Source organism: Saccopteryx bilineata, chromosome 6 (assembly GCF_036850765.1).
Source record: "Saccopteryx bilineata isolate mSacBil1 chromosome 6, mSacBil1_pri_phased_curated, whole genome shotgun sequence".
In the NCBI taxonomy this organism is placed as follows: domain Eukaryota; kingdom Metazoa; phylum Chordata; class Mammalia; order Chiroptera; family Emballonuridae; genus Saccopteryx; species Saccopteryx bilineata.
This window is the reverse complement of record NC_089495.1, coordinates 150,690,770-150,712,923: the sequence shown is the minus strand read 5'-3', so window position 1 is coordinate 150,712,923 and position 22,154 is coordinate 150,690,770. Positions and strand designations below refer to the sequence as shown.

At 38.8% G+C, this 22,154-nt stretch overlaps 1 protein-coding gene across 6 annotated transcripts in view; it reads right to left on the bottom strand.

Annotated features, from left to right (window-relative positions):
• DNAJC27 (DnaJ heat shock protein family (Hsp40) member C27) overlaps window positions 1-21,309 on the bottom strand; it is a 35,070-nt gene extending 13,761 nt beyond the window's left edge. The window contains exons 1-8 of one of the 6 annotated variants that reach the window (XM_066235032.1): window positions 21,035-21,309; window positions 13,806-13,888; window positions 12,168-12,245; window positions 9,695-9,764; window positions 4,370-4,424; window positions 3,611-3,804; window positions 2,855-2,977; window positions 755-915 (exon numbers count right to left, since the gene is read on the bottom strand). In XM_066235032.1, coding sequence (XP_066091129.1) covers window positions 755-915; window positions 2,855-2,977; window positions 3,611-3,804; window positions 4,370-4,424; window positions 9,695-9,764; window positions 12,168-12,245; window positions 13,806-13,888; window positions 21,035-21,121 — 851 coding nt within the window. In that variant the 5' untranslated portion in view covers window positions 21,122-21,309. Of the gene's footprint in view, window positions 1-754; window positions 916-2,854; window positions 2,978-3,610; window positions 3,805-4,369; window positions 4,425-9,694; window positions 9,765-12,167; window positions 12,246-13,805; window positions 13,889-21,030 lie in introns of all 6 variants that reach the window. The other 5 variants (XM_066235038.1, XM_066235034.1, XM_066235033.1 and 2 more) reach the window with 5 other exon arrangements.
• Window positions 21,310-22,154: the final 845 nt, after the last annotated feature.

Genomic DNA, 22,154 nt, shown 5'->3' with positions numbered 1-22,154 from the left:
TTTATACTTTGGTTGCTCCGCTACCACCCACCATGAAAGCTGAAATGCCCACTAGTGGGCAGTAGGGACCGGGTTGTCTACCACTGCTGAACACCTTAAACTCATACAATGCTGTATGTAAATTATATTTCAATAAAACTAGAAGTTATATAACCATAATGAATGACGATTAATTCTTGCACAAGCAACAAAGAGTAGTGATTGTATTTCCTTGTCTCCCAAATAATCCTTTTGGCTAAAATAAAATAACGTAAATACACACAGATGAGAAATTTAGCAGGATTTTGAAAGAGAAAGACAGACACACACACACACAGTATTCAGGGTCAAGAACCATTTCTACCACTAACTCTTGAAGTTCCTGAACATGTTTAGTCCCACTTAGTCCCAATTTCCCAGCTATAAAATGAAATGTTTGGATAAGCTGATTGCTAACATTCTTTCCTCCTCTAAAATTCTATAATTTATGAATTCTCTTTCATAAGGTATTTTTTAAGGTTACACTAGCTTTAAGCCTCTTATTCAACAGAAGCAGAACATATAATTTCAGAAAGTATTTATGCATATACACTACAAAGAAACAACTTTGCTCCTCTGATATTCAGTTAATTCAGTGAAAGAGCATAATTGAGTACTCTATTTTCACACATATTTATATTTCTAGACAATTACAAGAAGATATATTGTATCTCTAATTTTGACAATTGAGTCTTTCTAACAAAACTTAGTACTAACATCATAGAGTACTGCTTACCTTGAAGCCCCAGGTTTGACTCCCAGCATGTCCCAACTGTTTTTACTACTTCGAATTCTGCAAATGGTGTCTGCTTGTTCTTTGGTGAAACTAACACTGTTATTTGTGATAGGACGTTTCCCGCCATTTTCACATAATTCAACTATGGATGCATAAAAGGTCTATAAAAAAAACACATTCCACAGAACTGATTTTTGTGAAAATATAAATTCCTTTTAAACATCAACTTAAAGATTTTAGTATAGTCCAATTACTCTTGAAATTCATAATAAAGCAAGTATTTCAGAGGTAAAGAAAAATATGAGCAAAGAAGTAAGGAAAACATACTCTTAATGAGTGAAGAGAGAATCTGAGCAGAGAATTGGGAACTAGACAAAAGAACCAAGTGCAAATTCTAGAACTGAAAAGTACTGAATTAAAAAATTCAGTCGATTTAACAGCAGATTGAAATCAGAGCAATAAAGACTATGCAATCTGAAAAGCAGAGAAAAAAAATTGAATAAATATAAACATAGCCTCAAGGATTGTGGGACAAAATCAAATCATCTAATAAATATAGCTGGAGTTCCAGAAAGAAAAGAGAGTGAAAACAGGACATACACACACACACACACACACACACACACACACACACACACACACGAGGAAATTAAAGGTAAAAAAAACCTTCCCAAATTTCATGAAAAACACCTGCATACCAATCTGAGAAACATGACAAGCCCTAAGTAGGATAAATATAAAGAGAACCACACCTAGGCACAACTGCTGAAAACCAAAGATAAAGAGAAACTCCTGAAAATAGCTGGAGGGGAAAATAAGACATTATACACAAAGGAGTAAGAGTAAGAACAGGCACTAACATCTCATGAGACACAACAGAGGCCAAAAGAGAGTGGACTAACATCTTTAAAGTGCTGATTTAATCTCTAATAATTAATATTTATAACTCTTGGACAAATATTACTACTACTACTCTCAACTACCTTCATATCTGAAATAAAAATGGTAACTGCCATACATTAAGAGTCTTCAATGTGATGAAATATGTAAACTCCTACAGAATTGTAAAATACTACTCAAATGGTTAAGTACAATTATTGCACATATATAGGTAAAACCCACATAGGTCTGTATACTGAAAATAACAGAAATATGGCAAACCAACATCAACCTTATTTGATCTTGAAATAGAAGCTACTGATGCCCAATTTAGCCTGTCAGCCATGGATGAAAGCTGTCTTCTAATAGGAGGGGTGACAGCTTGTGAGAAGAAAATTCAGCATAAAAGATTAAGTAAAATCCCACTCAATAATTAAGAACAACTCTTTACAGTATAGCTACATTATTTGAAATGCTAATAATTCCCAAAATAAGATATATTATTGAGAAAAAAATGTATTATTCATGCCACCACTTACTTCCAAATGGATCTATAATTAAGGGTTGACTTGACTTTATAACTTAGTATTTAAATAGCCTCTTCCCCTTAAAAATTATTCAAGATTAGTAAATTTTAAAAAGTGACCATCTATTCAGGTTGCAATGTGAATACATCCTTCTGGCGCCTACTTTATTGGTGAGACCTCATTTTTATGTGTGATTGGCTGGACCCTACAATGATAGCCTCCTATCTCTAACTGCACCCGCATGGGCTACAATATAGGATTACCTTACCTGTGGCAATTCTGTCAAAGCATTGCTTCCATTTGGTGATGTCTACAAGTCAAGTGTAACCAACTGTAGTTTGGAAGAAATTCTTTGTCTCAAGTAAGTGTATAATAACTGTTGCTAAACTTGATAATCATCAGATTCACCTAGAAAGCTTTTCAAAATATAAATTCCTGGATCCTCTCAACACTGAGTTTCCAGTAGGTCTGGAACCCAGCAATCTATATTTTAAAGAATTTCCCCAGGTCTGGTCTAAAATACAGCAGACAGATATCACTCATGCACATATATTCATATTCATATTCTTTCTCTAACCAGCTTCTGAAAAGAAATTTCTAATAAGAAATTCCTTTTTTGTTTTCCATAATTTAAACTAAAACTTGGCATGGGCAGCCCTGACACAAATTCTAAAACAACAAAATGCTGGGTTACCTGGAACATCTCATTAATTCCTTCTCCAGTTTGTGCTGAAGTTTCAAAGTACAGGAACCCTTTGCTTTCGGCCCAAAGGCGCCCTTCACTTTCATCCACACAGCGGTGCTTGGTACCATCAATCTGAAATAGCAAATTGAGGGGCAGAGAAGATGCCAACCTTGTCCCCCTGGAGAAGGGCCAGTTGAGGTCTGCAAATTCTTTACTATTCTTAAATGAAGCCCAGCACTAGTACATAAAATTACCAGGACCAAAAGAGACCAAAAAATTACTAATATTAAATTTGAACTGATTTTCTAAAATAAAACAAGTGCCTGTTACCACACTTCCCACCTTATCCCTTGAGAAAACTGCTGCTCACTTCTCTGAATGCTGGTGTTGTAACATCAGCCACACGCAAAGGGCTATGGGCTGCTTTTTATAGCTTTCCGTAGTCCACCTTTCACCTAACTACTACCCCTCCTCCAATCAGATCATAGTGTGATGACTGGGCTCCATCTCTCCTGCTCAGCCACCAGTGTCGTGTCACTCCTCAAGTATGGCACCAGGCACAAAAAAGGGTAGAACTCCTGACAGACCAGGTTTGGTGTTCTTCATTTTTCTTGTTTTAGGCATATATGTTTTGAAAAGTTGTTGGTTCCTATTTTACCACATAAGGAATTTTTATTTTCTTTTTATCTGTTCCCCAAAACTCAGAGCTGTACTCTTTCCCAAAATAAAGCTAGAAAATCAAGCAACCATTTCCAAAGCAGTTACCTTGTTGGCACACACAACAAATACAATATTTTCCATGTTTCCGTGAGGTCCAAGATCCTGCTTCATTTCCGCCAGCCATGCATCCAGGGCATCAAAGGAGTCTTTCTGCCCAACGTCATACACCAGTATCACGCCCTGTGTGTCCTTATAAAACTCGTTACGAACCTTCACATAAAAGAACAGATGCACAAAATCTGAAATGGCAAGTAGGGGGTTTTGTGATTTTATAAAAGTATATCTAATAGTCAGTAACATAGCAAAACATGTTCTTTTGTGTATTGAAAGTATTTGCTGTTGTATCTCAATATCTGCTGGTCTTTATGGGACTTTTTATAAAAGCAAAGTAACATGATAAAAAAAATCTGTTAGTGCAGAGGGCTTATAATGAAACAATGGCCGCCTGCCCTGCCCTGCCCTTCCTCACCTCTAGTTCCACTCCCCAGAGGCAATCAATCTTTAAGTGTTGTTAACAGATCTTAAAAGAATACAGATACATAAAGCTTTTCTCAGGAAAAGCTTCACTTGGAAGGTGAATGAACAATTAAAAAGCACCTAAGGCAAAAATGACACAAAAATAAGCAATAGGTACAGCCATTTACGCCTCACATCCCAAAGCTGGCTTTCCCCAGGATGCTGGCCATTTCCCTGTGACTCCTGATCAGGATGGCATGTTCAGAATGCCGAACTCAAAGCCTTGGTGTAATGGGGAGAGAAAGGGCACAGGCTCTGTCAGACAGACCTGGGTTCACACTTACTTACTAGTTGTGTGATCTTGGGCAAGCCACTTAACCTCTCTGCGTCTCAGTTTCCTCATCTGTAAAATGGGGATAATACTACTTACTCCACAGGGTTATTATGAAGATTGAATGAGATAATGAAGGCCCAGCAAACAATGTGCATTAGCACCTTCTTCTTTCCTTCTCTGTACTTATTCTGATTGTCCTCCTCTGATGTTTTCATCAGAAGCGGCAACTCACCTCTGGGGCATATCTACAATCCTGGCAGGAATCAGCATGAAATGCAGGGCACACTAAAGTGGCAGAAGCAATGACAGGTGGAGTGGGTGAGAAAGCGCACTGATAGACATGGGGCTACAGTGACAGAGGCCATGAATTATACCTTCTTTTCAAAGTATTCCAGCATATATTCAGTCTCACAGTGGATATGTAGTAAGAAACAAAGACATCTTAGACACATCAGGCATGAAGTACCTACAATTTTCTGAATCTGGACCAAGAATGTAAGTGCTTATTAATCAGCAGAAACATAAGAAGCTATCCCCTAAAACTAAAACCAGCAAAAATCAGTAAGAATGTAAGGTGCTCCAGACAAGGAGTCTTCTCCCTTAGTGTTCACAGTGCTTAGCCCTTCTACAGTTGTGAAAATGGGGCTCCCTTCTTTCCTGAAACCTGTGCTGCCTTGGCCCCCATACACCAAGTCCCCCAGGTTCTTAACTGACCTCTCCTTCACCAACTCCTCTTCCCTCCATGGCTCCCTCTCTGGCCTAATACCATCTGCCCCAAATCCTGTCCTGCACTCACTTCCCAACTCAGCAATGTCAACCACACTCAGCTGAAAGATGAGCCAAGATGAGCCCTTCATCTCCGCTTCCAGACCCGCATTTCCAATCAGCTCTGGACTCTGCCAGCTGAATGTGATGCAGGAATCTTGAATCCAATATGTACAACAGAAAACCCTCTGACTTACTCCTCCTAACTCTTTCTTCTCTTGAACTTCCAGTGATGGAAGAAGCAGACCATTCTCTCAGTGATCTGGGTTAAAAGCCTGGTGTTCACTTTGCTGCTTTCCTCTCCGTTTGTCAACAGATTTCAAACAATCCTGTGGAAGCCACCCACTTCCGCCATTTCTTCTGCACCTGTTACTTCCTTTCCATTTTCATTGCAAGCGTTATCTCTCCAAGTCTTTTAAGCAACACTGCACACTGTGCATAATTATCTTTTTAAAACTCCGGCTCAAGAATTCTTCAGTGTTTTTCCACTGTCAGCTCCCCAAAGTTTAAACTCTCTAAATTGACATTAAAAGTTTCTGATCAGTCCTCCAACACGTTCTTAGTCTGATTCTCTTCCTATCCTTTGTACGTCAACCTAGACAAGCTCTCATTCCCTGACCACGCCCCGTGCCCTCCTAACTCCATCTGGAAACAGATTCTTCTTTTTCTTCAATCTCCCAAGGTCTAGTTATAATACTATATCTTATATGTAGTTTCTTCCCTGTTCCTCACCATCTAATTCCCTACCCCTGCCAAACAGAATGTGATCTCTAAATCCCGCAGAATACCAGAGCATTTTGTACTTCTAACAGTGCTCAGATCACTTCCCATCTTAATTTTACAGTGAGAAGCACATCCGGCTGTCCTCCTCACTGGACAGTGAGCAACGTGAAGTCAGCATCTTGACACACCCATTTTTGCATCACCCACTGAGCCAAGGAGGTATAAATATCTGAGACACATTTGTTCAGTCAATGGCTGAATGTGCTATATTAGAGAACAAAAGTAGAGGCCAAAGGGGAAAAGAATTTCAAAACTTAGATCCTGCAGTCCACAGGGAGAATTGTGTATAACAGGAGACTTAATCTTGAGTAAGTGATTTTGTTACTGCAAGACTTGGTTTCCTCATCTGTGAAATGAAAAGGTCAAAGTAGATGTCTCTATCGTCAATGGTCCCCTACAACTCTATTATTCCTGTCTCCCCAAACAGTTTTTTCTTTAATTTATTAATCTGAGAGAGAAATGAAGGGGGAGAGAGAGAAAGGAACATTGATCTTTTCCTGTATGTGCCCTGACTGGGGATCAAACCAGCAGCCTCTGTGCTTTGGGATGACGCTCCAACCAACCAAGCTATCCGGCCAGGACTCCCCAAACAGCTTTCTAATGTTAGTCTTGGCAGACTTGCTACATCCGAAGTTTAATTTAATAGACATTACTTCTCGGCCTTTTGGCTAAGATCAAATGTAGTATTAAATAGAATGCTACAGGAATTGAGACAATTTAATTCTTACAGCAAAGATGGCAAACTTTTCAGTTGGTTAGAACGTTGTTCTGATACACCAAGCTGTGGGTTCAATTTCCAGTCACAGCACATACAAGAATCAACCAATGGCCTGACCTGTGGTGGCACAGTGGATAAAGCGTTGATCCAAAATGCTGAGGTTGACGATTTGAAACCCCCTGCTTGCCTGGTTCAAGGCACATAGCAGAAGCCCGCTCCTCCCCTCTTCTCTCTCATCTCTCTAAAATCAGTGAATAAAATCTTATATAAAAAAAGAAACAGTGAATGTATAAATGAGTGGAACAACAAATCCATGTTTCTCTCTCTCTCCTCTCCAAAATAAATAAATAAATATATTTTTAAAAAGTGATGGCAAATTTTCTAGCTTGTGGGCTAGAAAAGCTGTTATTTTAATATCACTGAGGCTTCAGAAAGTTTCCATGGACCCTCTAACTTATACCACTAAACCCCAGTGGAAGCCAGACTGGTGGAAAGACAGGCCCCATCACTCCCTTGACCATCCTCTCTTCAGCTTTGTCCTCTGAGGTTGTTATGTCTTCTCAGCAGACTGTCTTTTCTCAGTAGGCCCTTTGGGGAAACCTGTCAAGAGAACTGGTGACAGTGGTGGCTTCAGTGGAAGACAGGCAACATGAATTTGAGGGAGCCAGGGATCACAACAATGGCTGTGTGTCTCATGAACTGTGTGCTGAGCAACGAGGTAACTTGGTCATCTTGGAGCTTGGAAAGAAGATAATGGCTCAGGTCTTGTCAAGAAAGAGGGTTTGAATTACAGACAGGCCAATGTTTAACATCAAAAGAGAGATCAAGGCTATTTCGGAGCTGTTTTCTCATGAGAAGTCATGGAGGCCAAAGTATTTTTCAAGTATTGAAAGAAAAGAAATACCAACCCAGAATCCTATAACTACAAAAATACGGTATTCTTCAGGAACAAAGAGGACATCAAAACATTCTCAATTAAGGAAAACCAGAAGAATGGCTAAAAGAATTCTCTAAGCAGAAAGAAAGTAACAGAAGAAGGAACCTTGGAACATAACAGAATGAAAGAACAGAGTAAGCAAATATGGGTGATATGATAGACTTTCCTTCTCTCTTGAGTTTTCTAAATTACGCTTGACAGTTCAGAAAAAATTAAACAATGTCTGTCTGATGTGGTTCTAAATGTATGCAGAGAAAATATGTAAGACAGTTATAAACGGGGAAAATAAAGGAATATAAAGGAAAGAAAAATTACTATACTATGCTCAAACTGTTACAACGATGACAGCGGTCAACTGTGATAAGTTACATTCACTAAAAAAGCTATATAGCAAGATCTAAAAAAATACTACAGAAAAATCAAAATGGAATTCAAAAAGTGTTCATATAGCCCACAAGAAGGCAGGAAAAAGAAAACAGAAATGAAAAACAGGAAACAAAAAATAAAATGGTAGCCTTAAGCCCTAAATGTAACAATTATATTTGATGTAAGTGGTCTAAACATACCAATTAAAAGACAGAAATTGGCATAATAGATTAAAAAACATGATCCAATTATGTACTGTCTATAGGAAAGTCACTTGAAATACAATACTATAAACAAGCCAAAAGTAAAAGGATAGAAAAAGATGTATCGTGTAAACATTAATCAAAGTAAAGAAGAAATGTCTATGTTAATGTTAAATAAAGTAAACATTAGAGCAAAGAAAATTGCCAGAGAGAGGGGACATTATATAATAATAAAATTATATAATGAAGACAACACAATCCTAAATGTGCATTTACCAAACAACAGAATTGCAAAATATGTGAAGTAAAAACTGATAGAACTGAAAGGCAAACTAGAAAGCCCAGTTATAGTTAGAAACTTAGAGACTCTCGCTCAGCAATTGATGGAACAATTAAACAGAAAATCAGCAAGGATATAAAATAATTCAACAGCACCATTGACCAATAGGGTCTTATAAATATGTATTTATAGAACACTCCATCCAAAACAGCAGAATACCCATAGAACATATCCAGGTGTCCCCAAACTACGGCTCGCGGCCCCCACTGAGGCCATTTATCCACCTCCCTACCCCCGCACTTCCGAAAGGAGCACCTCTTTCATTGGTGGTCAGTGAGAGGAGCACTGTATGTAGCAGCCCTCCAACAGTCTGAGGGACAGTGAATTGGCCCCCTGTGTAAAAAGTTTGGAGACCCCTGATATAGACCATACCCCAGGCCATGAAAAATAAAAACAAACTCTTAATAAATTTAAAAGTTTCAAAGTCAAACACTGTGTTCTCTGATCACAATGGAATCAAAGTATTTATAGAAATCAGTAACAGAAAGATAACAGAAATCTCTAAAGGCTTGGGAACTAAAACACTTTTAAGTTATCCATTGGTCAAACAGAAATCTGATGGAAAATTTAAAAAAAAACCACATTGAATGAGTGAAATGAAATGTGAATGAAATTTAAAACACAATTATATCAAAATTTGTGGGACACAGCTAAGCAGTGCTGGGAAGGAAATTTATAGCACTAAATATACACATAAGAAAAGAAAAAAGTTTCAAACTAATAATCTAAGCTCCCACCCTCAGGAACCTAGAACAAGAACAAAAGAAACCCAGAGCAATCAGGATGGAAATAACAGAGATAAGAACTGAAGTTAAATGGCCAAATTAGAAAAGAGCAAAAGCCTTTTAGGGAAAACGAAAAACCTAAGGAAGAAAGAGAAGAAAATAGTCATGAGGTTCCTTTTGAGAATATTTAGATGAAAGTAAACCAAGGTGGGCTCCAGCTGAGGCGGCTGAGGTGTGGACTGGAAAGGTCACACCGGACCCTGCTGTGAAAGAAGTCACGCTACTGAATTCTTCTTTCCAGGTATGAATGTCATTATCTTTTCACAATCTGGGCTAAGGTATAAAGTAAAAAGCAACAGTCCTTTGAAGGTTAAAATGCTCTATACCAACTACATTACCTGTTTTTACATATGATTTGAATATGCATTATTTCAGATAATTCAGGATCTTTCCCTAAACCACTGACGATCCGGGATATAGGTTTTCTCCGAAGCTTTCTTACCTCATAGAAGAAAGGATGTCCAGCCATATCAAAGATGTTAACTTTGATTTCTCTGTCTCTGACTTGTACCCTGGAATGTTCAAATGGAAAAAAATCCCAAAGGTCATGGTTTCTGCATTCACATTAATATTATTTATGTCACTTATACATTTCAAAAGTGTATGAAATTTAGAAGAGCTTCTTAGTGCCTCTTCTCAATTCCTGATAATCTTTAGAACAAGAGCCAGCCACATGGCAGACACTCCTGCAGCCTTATTTTAACAATACTGAACCCATTTGGAACGAGCATCCTCCTTTACCTTCAGTCTACCTCCGGACACTTCAGTCCACACCCCTTAACTAATAAACAGTGGCTATAAACTCTGGCACTACGAAAAACTGATTTGAGACAAGTAGAATGAGATAAAGAAAAACAAAATAGTTTATATTCCTTAGTAAGGCATCTTAATTAACAGTGGTTATATTTGGTTACTATGCAGAACAATAACAAAGATTATATTACTAACAACATCTGTTTAATTTTCTTGTGATCTCCAGTTGCGCAAGAGCAATAGACCATTTGTTTTCAAAAATTTGAAAACACAGAAAAGAAAAAGGGAAATAACCATTTATATTATAATTAACTACTGTTAACACATAGCATATTTGCTTCTAGTCCTCTTTTTTTAAAAAAAAGAAAAAAATTACTACTGAAAGTGAATGAATAAAACATTATAAATAATTTCAACACTGAAGAAAAAGATGTTTAAAGAGAAACCCAATCATACCACTCAGAAAAAAACCTTCATTAACATACATGAAAATCACTGCAGACTTCTTTCTATGCACAGATAAGACTAATAGACAAGTGTTTAAATAAAAATGGGATTATACTATTTTAAAATTAGAAGCATAAAATTTACTTTCTGTTGAATTTAATAACAAAAAAGAAACTGAAGTGAACTGAGAGGAATTAGTGAGCTTTAACTACAAATGTGTCCTCACCACCGAAATATTTTCTAAAAGATCCCTCCACGGTTAAAGACTAGAGATTATTAACAATAAATTAACAAATGAGAGGTTTTTTTGTGTGTTTTCTTTTTAATAACACATTTCAGATTCAGACAGCACTGACATGGTGCCCTCCTGTGGAATGTAAGGACATCAGCACTTGCTCTCAACGTCCTTATACTAGCTCTGGTTTATTTAGTATTACTACTCTCTGACCAAATTTATAACGTCTACTTTCACTTCTGAAACCCTAATTCCCACCACTGTTTTATATTATTTGTATATTTAAGTCAAACTAATCATCTTATCATGACTTCTTCATTCCTTACTTCTCTACCATATTTCATCAAGTTTAAGATACACATTTGTGAAACCAGAATCTATTTTATAAAAGAGAGTGTGAGAAAAGCAAAACAAATCAAAATACTATCAGAGTTTGACAGCATCTGGAGAAGATCTGGTATAATAATTTTTATTAGAAAATTTTACCTTAAAGCAGGGGTCCCCAAACTTTTTACACAGAGGGACAGTGAACTGTCCGTTGGAGGGCCACCACATACAGTGCTCCTCTCACTGACCACCAATGAAAGAGGTGCCTCTTCCGGAAGTGCGGGTGGGGGGGGAGATAAATGGCCTCAGGGGGCCACATGCGGCCCAAGGTCTGTAGTTTGAGGACGCCTGCCTTAAAGAGATAGCATTGGAAAGGGGATGGAACTGAAGTACATAAAGTCAGGAAATAACACAAATGTGTTCACACACTGAAACTCATAAAAGGTCAATTTAGTTTATAAGCCAGGGAAATTTACCTTAAGAAAAATGGTAATTCATTACCTCAAGGCAGTGCTTTCCTAAGCTGTGGCCTGAAGACCACCTGCTTCATGATTATGGGGGCAGGGGGTTGTTAAAAATGCAGATTCCTGTACCCCACATCAAACCCAGTGTCTCAGAATCTTAGTGTGTGGGTCCTAGTAATCAGCATTTTGACAAATTCTACAAGTAATTCTTAAGCATACTGAAATTTGAGCTCCACCATATTGAAAATAGGACAGATGGAATGGACATCTATTGTTTCGATGGGCCAAAAAGTACCCCTCCACTCCTTGCTTCTCCCAACTGTGGTTCACATGGGCTCTTCCATGTTCTTGGTGATCCCACAGCTGAGTTGGTGAAAGGCATCTGCCCCACCCCCCAAAAAAGTCAAAAACTTCCCTGGAATTTTTAAACTTGGAATACTAGTTTCAGTCCCTCTCTGGAAGTAAAATATACCATGTGAGCTTGAGAACTGCTGGTAGCTATGTAGATAAAGCAAAGGGAGAGAGACGTAGTGAAATGATTTGGCTACACTCTGTGCCTGGTTCCAGACATCTCTGAGACCCAGCTACATCTGTGTAATCAGATTATGTGAATTGATTAATGTCCTTTTTATTTTTTGGCTTGAGTTTGTTTGAGTTGAGTTTCTGTTAATTATACCCTCCTGACTCACCATGGCAGGGGTCGGGAACCTATGGCTTGCGAGCCAGATGTGGCTCTTTTGATGGCTGCAACTGGCTCACAGACAAATCTTTAATAAAAAAATAATAACGTTAAAAATATAAAACATTCTCATGTATTACAATCCATTCACTTCCTACCGCTCATGTTCATGGTTGCAGGTGGCTGGAGCCAATCACAGCTGTCCTCTGGGACAACACCAAATTTTTATTGGATAATGCGTAATGTACACAGGTCGTTGTATGGCTCTCATGGAATTACATTTTAAAATATGTGGCATTCATGGCTTTCTCAGCCAAAAAGGTTCCCGACCCCTGCACCATGGGATGACCATTTTCTCAAAAATATTTCAGCTAGAAACAGAAAAGTTTGTTGAATAAACCACAGTTCTGTGGCATAATATGGTGATGCTTATTTATTAGATGAATAAACTAGCTACTCATATGATTTAAAAGAAAACTGTCTTAATTAGGATATCCTGCTGTACCACTGATGAAATCCTGTGCCCTGAAATATAGATACACCCCACCACTTGATCTACCATAGTCCGATCTTGTTCTAATAGTCTAACATTGCAAACTTCCTACTTACATATCTGTCTTGCCTAGCAATAAATATTTATTGAGCATCTATTACGTACAAATACTGTGCCAAGCACTTGGAGATAATATACACTAATTTCCCACTAGTTCACAAAGTTTATAACCTAGTGCAAGACATTAAACATATAAAGATAATAATAACCCAAGGCAATTTATGATAAGTACCATAAATAGCAGAGAATTTTGATATTTCTGTCATTTGCAACCAAAATGAATCCTGACTGATAAAGGAGGGGTTCAGAAGGTCTTATGGGAACAGGAGCATTTTATACATTGAAGAGACTGACAAGTGGAAGGTGAGGTGAAAGGCCATTTCAGGGGACACAATGAATAATGGAACAGAGACAGGAACGCATGATGGCAGTTCAGTGTGGACAGAAACCGAGGTGTGTAAAGGAAATGTAATAGAGGGAAGGGCAGGGTGGGCTAGGGCCAGAGCAGTGAGCCTAAGATTCCACTTTGGGAGTGTGCTGTCTACCTCGATTCTACTCTTTGGCAGTATTATTTCCCATAATATAATATAATCTCCCCTAGCTCAACCCACTCTTAATTCATCTCCAAATAAGTCCCCAATTATATCCAATTTCACTCTTCCTGGGTCATTTTTTCTTGAATCTAATAGGCTATAAGGATCACAAATCAATCAAGTTCTCTGACAGAAAATGTTCCACATAACATTTAGACTTTTTAGAGAGAATATTTTAGAATGCTCTAAAAACATACCTGCTAATAGGACCTCCTTCTCTAGAAACAAGTTTCCTGAAAAGTGGTATCTGCCCATTAGGTTTTGTGTTGACATGCTCAGCACTGGAGCACCTGTACCTAACACAAGGCCTGGAGAACAGAACATGCTAAGTGACCACCTGACAGGACCTGAGAGTGACAAATGATATGGTCACTACCCGTCTGGAAAGGTCCTATTCCTATTCCTTCCCAATTTATGTTCAGAATCTATTTCAAGACAGATAATTTTAGAAGGGTTCTGAATTCCTGCATAATGTATAAGCTGAAAGAAACAATGTACTCACTTTGTGACTCCATAGTCAATGCCAATTGTTGCAAGGTATTTAGAAACAAATCTTTTCTCACAGTATCGCTTTATAATACAGCTCTAAAAAGGCAAAAATATATGCTTTTAGTAAATATTCTCTGGGAACATAAACAAAATAAACACATTTCTTTCTTCATTATGGTTTCTTCATTCATTACTGTGAAAGAGAAAGCATTTTTTTTTTTAATAAATTTTTATTAATGGTAATGGGATGACATTAATAAATCAGGGTACATATATTCAAAGAAAACATGTCTAGGTTATTTTGTCATCAAATTATGTTGCAAACCCCTCGCCCAAAGTCAGATTGTCCTCCGTCACCCTCTATCTAGTTCTCTGTGCTCCTCCCCCTCCCCCTAACTCTCTCCCTCCCTCCCTCCCATGTCCTCCCTCCCCCCCCACCCTTGGTAACCACCACACTCTTGTCCATGACTCTTAGTCTCATTTTTATGTTCCACCAATGTATGGAATCATGTAGTTCTTGTTTTTTTCTGATTTGCTTATTTCACTCCTTATAATGTTATCAAGATCCCACCATTTTGCTGTAAATGATCTGATGTCATCATTTCTTATGGCTGAGTAGTATTCCATAGTGTATATGTGCCACATCTTCTTTATCCAGTCTTCTATTGAAGGGCTTTTTGGTTGTTTCCATGTCTTGGCCACTGTGAACAGTGCTGCAATGAACATGGGGCTACATGTGTCTTCACGTATCAATGTTTCTGAGGTTTTGGGGTATATACCCAGTAGAGGGATTGCTGGGTCATAAGGTAGTTCTATTTGCAGTTTTTTGAGGAACCACCATACTTTCCTCCATAATGGTTGTACTACTTTACAGTCCCACCAACAGTGAATGAGGGTTCCTTTTTCTCCACAGCCTCTCCAACATTTGCTATTACCCGTCTTGTTGATAATAGCTAATCTAACAGGAGTGAGGTGGTATCTCATTGTAGTTTTGATTTGCATTTCTCTAATAACTAATGAAGCTGAGCATCTTTTCATATATCTGTTGGCCATTTGTATCTCTTCCTGGGAGAAGTGTCTGTTCATGTCCTCTTCCCATTTTTTTATTGGATTGTTTGTTTGTTTGTTGTTGAGTTTTATGAGTTCTTTGTAAATTTTGGATATTAGGCCCTTATCTGAGCTGTCGTTTGAAAATATCAGTTCCCATATAGTTGGCTGTCTGTTTATTTTGATATCAGTTTCTCTTGCTGAGCAAAAACTTTTAATTCTGATGTAGTCCCATTCATTTATCTTTGCCTTCACTTCTCTTGCCATTGGAGTCAAGTTCATAAAATGTTCTTTAAAACCCAGGTCCATGATTTTAGTACCTATGTCTTCTTCTATGTACTTTATTGTTTCAGGTCTTATATTTAGGTCTTTGATCCATTTTGAATTAATTTTAGTACACGGGGACAGGCTGTAGTCGAGTTTCATTCTTTTGCATGTGGCTTTCCAGTTTTCCCAACACCATTTGTTGAAGAGGCTGAGAAAGCATTTTTAAAAGCCAAAAGTATAAAATAACTGAAACAAATGCTAAAATGAAGGTTTTAAAGAAATATTACTTTTAAATTCTCCCCTAATATCAAATATGGGTACGTTTTTAGCTTAGTTCTCAGTCCTTGTGCTCTTTCTTTGAAGACCTCGTCTATTCTCAACAAAAATAAATTACAGATGAATTTATGACTTAAGCACTTAAAAATAAAACAATACAAATTTCAGAAGAAAATGTGCAACATAAGCACAATCTTAGAGAAACCTTTTCAACCAAAAAGGAAGCCCAGAAACCATAAAAGAAAAGATAGACATATATATAAATAATAAAAACAATTGCATCGCAAAATATCTATAAAAATATTAAAAGATAAATAACATATTTGGACAAATATTTGTAAATAATATGACTGGCAAAAAGTTAGTATCTCGGCCCTGGCCGGTTGGCTCAGTGGTAGAGCATCGGCCTGGCATGCAGGAGTCCTGGGTTCGAATCCCGGCCAGGGCACACAGAAGCGCCCATCTGCTTCTCCACCCCTCCCCCTCTCCTTCCTCTCTGTCTCTCTCTTCCCCTCCTGCAGCCAAGGCCCCATTGGAGCAAAGATGGCCCAGGCACGGGATGGCTCCTTGGCCTCTGCCTCAGGCACTAGAGTGACTCTGGTCGCAGCATAGCGACGCCCAGGATGGGCAGAGCATCGCCCCTGGTGGGTGTGCTGGTGGATCCCAGTCGGGCGCATGCGGGAGTCTGTCTGACTGTCTCTCCCCGTTTCCAGCTTCAGAAAAAATACCAAAAAAAAAAAAAAAAAAGTTAGTATCTCTAATGTCCCTAAACCTGAAAAATTGTGTAAAAATTGGTCAATACACAGAAGAGCAAATCCAAATATCCAAAAAACGTATGCAAAGATGCTCCACTTCATCTGTAGTTAGTGAAATATATATCAACCAGGAAACTTCAGATCCTAAAGGACCCTGAGAACTGGGTTGTGGCTTTGGGAGCAGGCTGCCAATGCTGAAAGTTAACTCGAATATAAACAGAGAATACAGAGAAACTTCAGGGGATAGAGGATATTAAGCCCTTCAGAATCTCCTTTTTTGTACTGCATCTTTAGAACCTCTAAAAACCATGCTAAATAATAAAGGAAAATAGCAAGTATACTTTTTTGTACTTCTTTGTATTGGGACTGGGCTTAGCATTTTACTATTTGGTATGTTTGTTGTTGGTTGATAACATTGTTTTATTATAAAGTGATTATTAGAATTGACTTGATTATGTCAAATATTTTTACAGTACTGGAAATATTCTTCCAGTAATCTGTTGATATAACAAATCATCTTGATAGTGAACCATGTTTGCATTCATATGATAAACCTCACTAATATTGAATTAGTTTTGATATATTGCTGAATTCTATCTGTTGATGTTTAGAAATTATATATCTCTATGTTTATGTGAAATTGGTATATAACTTTTTTTTTAAGTGAAAGGAGGGGAGATAAACAGACTCCTGCATGCACCCTGACCGAGATTCACAGGGCAACCCCTGTCTGGGGCCTATGCTCCTTAATGGAGGTATTCTCAGTGCCTGAGGCCTATGCTCAGACCAATCGAGCCACTGGCTGCGAGAGGGGAAGAGAGAGAAAAGGGGGAGAGGAAGGAAAAGAGAAGCAGATGGTCACTTCTCACAGTCCCCTGACTGGGGATCGAACCTGGGATACCAAGGTAAAGTATACCTTGGTAACCTTAAAATGTGTTTTAATATCTGGTAGTGTTAGTCTCCTCTCATATTTTTTCCACAATTTTCTTGGCTATTCACATGTTTAATTTTTTATTAGGACTTTAGTACCTTTTATTACGTTCTGAAGAAAAAACCCCATTGGTAATTTAACTGGAACTGTATAACCTTTGTGTATTATTTCAAATAACTGACATGTCTACAATATTGAGTGATCCTAATTAAGGAAAACAAGCTTTCATTCGCCTAAGTAATTTTTTGTCTCTTTGTACAGAGAGAGAAGGGCAGACGTTCTATCCACTGAGCCAACTGGCCAAGGCTATACTTTTCTTTTTTGATACTACATCAAGTTTTGCTATTCAAGTTAGTATGACTTTACATAATAAATTGGAGACCCATTCATATTTTCTTTGCCTTATTCATAAAGCCACCTGATCCTGATACCTTTTTTAAATGGTAAATCTCTTCATTTCATTTCTTCTGGGGTAACTGGTCAATTGGGTTTTCCACATCTTTCTGAGTCAATTTTGGTCATTTATATTTTATTAGGAAATTCTCCACTGCCTCTCCATTACAAATAAGTTCCCATAACAGATAGTATTCTCGGATCATTCTCTCAACCTCTTCCAGTATGTGACTGTCTCTTTTTCAATACAAATCTTGTAATTTTTTGCTTTCTTTATTTTTTCTTAAACAGATTTTTAGGCACTTTTCTTTTTCATTATTCTTTCCAGAGAATTCCCTCTCTCTTTTGGTTTATTTTGTGTCTTTCTGTCCTTTTTCTAATGTATTAAGCATTAAGTTCCTTTATACCATACCATAAAATTCACATTTTTATTTTTATTTTTTAAATTTTATTTATTCATTTTTAGAGAGGAGAGAGAGACAGAGAGAGAGAAGGGGGAGGAGCTGGAAGCATCAACTCCCATATGTGCCTTGACCAGGCAAGCCCAGGGTTTCGAACCGGCGACCTCAGCATTTCCAGGTCGACGCTTTATTCACTGCGCCACCACAGGTCAGGCCATAAAATTCACACTTTTAAAGTATACACTTTCATGGTCTTGAGTATACTCACAAAGTTGTGCAACCTTTAAATTCTTTAGTTTCCATTCCTCTTCTTTAGAAATAAAATAATGCATTTTCCTTTGACTACAGCTTTGATATTGTCTTGAAGGCTTGGTATAGCTTCTACCCTTTTCATTGCTTTATACTTATTTTGTCATCTGTTTTAACTTGCCTTTTAATCCGAGGATTACTTAATTTTTAACTTAAAATTGTTTATCTTTATATCTTTCTATATTTTCCTAATATTTCAAAATGAGAATGTGCTACTTTTATAACTAAGGAAAAAAATTAAGTTACATTTAAATCTTTTTTTAAATAATTGTATTGATTTTAGAGAGAGAAAGCGGGGGTGGGGGTAGGTGGGAGGTGCGAGAAGAATCAACTCATAGTAGCTGCTTCTCGCCTTGACCAGACAAGCCCAGGGTTTCGAACTGGCAACTTCAGCATCCCAGGATGATGCTTTATCCACTGTGCCACCACAGACCAGGTACATTTAAATCTTTTACCCACCTAAAATTTATTTTTGAGAAAGGAATGCAATAGGAATCTACTCTACTCCCAAATGATAGGTACTTATTTCAATAGTACTTATTAAATGGTCCCTATGTTCCCATGATTTTATTATATTTGTTGTAAACCGAATTTCCTTCCATGTTTGGGTTTATTTTTGGACTCCATTCTGTTCCAATGATGTCTCTGTATTTCCTTTCCAGTATCAACAAAAAAAGCTTGGTAACCTTAAAATGTGTTTTAATATCTGGTAGTGTTAGTCTCCTCTCATATTTTTTCCACAATTTTCTTGGCTATTCGCATGTTTAATTTTTTATTAGGACTTTAGTACCTTTTATTACGTTCTGAAGAAAAAACCCCATTGGTAATTTAACTGGAACTGTATAACCTTTGTGTATTATTTCAAATAACTGACATGTCTACAATATTGAGTGATCCTAATTAAGGAAAACAAGCTTTCATTCGCCTAAGTAATTTTTTGTCTCTTTGTACAGTCTGAATTTTTTTTTATATAGGTCCTACCTATTTCTTCTCAATTTTAAATGCTAGGCACTTTATTTTGGTCTTTATTGTAAATCAAAATAGTTCTTTAATTATATATTCCAAGGAATTATGATCTTATGTAGTAAAACTATTATTTTTTGTATATTAGTTTTTCCTTATTAAATTTTCTTATTGTTTCTAATAGCTTTTCAATTAATTCTCTTTGGGTTTCTAGATAAGCAATTATACCATTAGCAAATAATGATAACATTGCTGTCTTCTCTAGTAATTCATATTTTATTTCTTTCTCTTATCTAATTGCACTAGCTAATAAATGTAGAACAATGTCAAATGAATATAGTGACACTAGGCATTTGGGGCTATTTCTAATGTGACACATTAAGATAGTAAAATTACAAAATCACTTTGCCAGTTTAGTACATAACCTTCTAGAGGCATTTTATGCTAAGCTAGTACTTACCTATATACATGTATATACATAAATAGTAAAGGATGCTGCCTAATAGAGAGAAAAGACATTAATAAACATTTAATGAGCATTAGCTATGTACAAAGCACTGGCCTAACTAAGCACTCTCATTAATGGCTCTTTTAGCAGGGAGATCCTATTCCCTATTGATTTTGTTGATCCAAATTCCCAATCATGTGAAGAGCTCTGCAGTGGGCCTGTGAAGACCCAGGTTCTAATTCTGCCTCTGTCACTAATTTGATAACCTTGAGAAGTTCTTTTTTTCCTTTTCTTTCTTTCTTTTTCTTTTTTTTTTTTTTTTTGTGACAGAGACAGGGAGAGAGACAGGGTGAGGGACGGATAGGAACGAACAGACAGGAGGGAGAGAGATGAGAAGCATCAATTCTTCATTGCGGCACCTTAGTTGTTCAATAATTGCTTTCTCATATGTGCCTTGACCCCGGGGGGCTACAGCAGACAGAGTAACCCCTTGCTTGAGCCAGCGACCCTGGGTCCAAGCTGGTGAGCTTTGCTCAAACCAGATGAACCCGTGCTCAAGCTGGCGACCTCAGGGTCTCGAACCTGGGTCCTCCACATCCCAGTCTGATGCTCTATCCACTGTGCCACCGCCTGGCCAGACACCTTGAGAAGTTCTTAACCAACAGCTTCCACTTACCCAGAGGAGAGACAATCTGGGCGAAGAAGAGGCAGTCTTAGAATTCATTTGAGTAAAGACCTCTGCTCACCTCTTGTCCCAATCCTCCCCCCCTCCCCATACAATGGCAGAACTTACACGTGATACTCCATAGACTGAGAAAAGAAAAAAGCAGGAGAACTAAGCCTTTTTTGAGAGAACGAATGTAGTGACACTACCAAAAATAAAAAAACAAACGTGCAAAACAGAATAACACAGGCTCCTTGACACTCACTGCACCACCTGTGAAACATGTCAGCATCAGTTATACTCTCCTACAAATGAAATGTTAGATTCTGGGTTCTAGATCTGCAGAGAAACATTTTACAAATCCCCAATCCTCACACGTACCCCAGTAAGTTCCCTTGGCTCCCCAGCACTGCCTGGAGTAACTAAACTTTTATTCGCCACCTCTAAGTCCTGGATGGGTCACCTAACATTGATAGGGTATCCAAGCACAGGTTCTGAAGTTAGGATCTAGGCCTCCTTACTCTCTTCGGGGTACATTCAAGGGTTAAGGGCCACAGGAGACACCTTCTTAGGGGGAGTGACGTTGGTAAAGGAGGTGACAACCCAAAGGTCAAAAAGGTCAGGAGAGTTTTCTTCGAGGAGCCCCCAACCCCTAGGAGGAGACCCAGGCCTTCCCAGGGGCGGGGAGGAGGCTGGGCCCAGGCTATTGAGTAGCCGCCCTCCCAGCCAATCGGCACGTCGCTCCGCCGAGCTGAGGTCCCGCCCCTCCTAGCGCGGTACGTACTCACTTTTCCCACTTCGGCGTTGCCCATGGAGATGACTTTGATGCGCAGGGACTTGCCAGGCTCCTTCCGCTTCGGCATGTTGGCCTCCATTACCCCCGCTCTCTCGGGGCCACACGCCTCGGCCTCTCCTTGCTCACCACGCTGGCCCGTCCCTCAGGCCTCCTCCTCCAATGGCGGAACCGCGGTTGTCGTCACCACCCGGCCTCCGCGGCTCGCCATCTCCGCAGCTGCAAGGCGGCGGGAGAGGACGGTTGGGAACGCAGGGAACTTGGGGGAGAGGGCGGGGCGGGATGGCGGGCGGAGAAAATAATCTCGCGATGCTGGAAAGGGTGTGTGTGACGTCATCCCAGGCCATGGAGATGAAGTTGTGGTTAGCTGGATTTTGGGGTTCAGGCCACAGTGTCCCTGGGCAGGCTAGCAGGTGGCATGCAGGGGTGGCTGGATATATTCTTCATGCATTGTGCGCCTTTGTGCTCAGGGACACCAGGACATAGGCATTTGTTACTTTCACTGCCAAGTGGTAGAAATTTATTGGCTTTTTAGGGCAGATCCTCTCCTTAGTATCAGGAACTACAAGGCTCAGCAAGCTAAAACTTTGAAGTACACCATGGTCCATTTGGGGGGGTGTTCTTAATTCTACAGTCTGCGGAGCTGGTCCTCTCACCCCTTGCTTTCTAGTATTATGTTTCCCCTACCCTGGCTCCCAAAAGAAGCAGTGTCAAGAGCCAGGGAAATGAGGTAGTTGGGACCCTGGTTCTGGAAGAGGAACCGTTGACAAAAGGTCTCTGCCGCCAATCCAGTGCCAACAGGAGTCCTCAGTTTGGGGTACAGAAAAAGAAAGAACTACTGGGTGGACAATTCACAAGCTGAGGCAACAAGGCCTCCCATGAAAACAAAAATTGCTCCCAAAAGGGAGGCTCACTTATAAAAGGAAAGTGGTTGCCCTGGTCCCTGATTGGCCCTTTTATATGCAAATAAGGAATTCAAATTTTCAGTTTCAGGAGCCAAACAGTACTGTCCTGATTGGTTGGAAACATGCATTCTGGCTCAGCTCTGAAGGGTGCGTAGGTCTCTCAACTCATTGCATAAAACACAATTCCAAGACCTTCCTAGGGTACTGTTT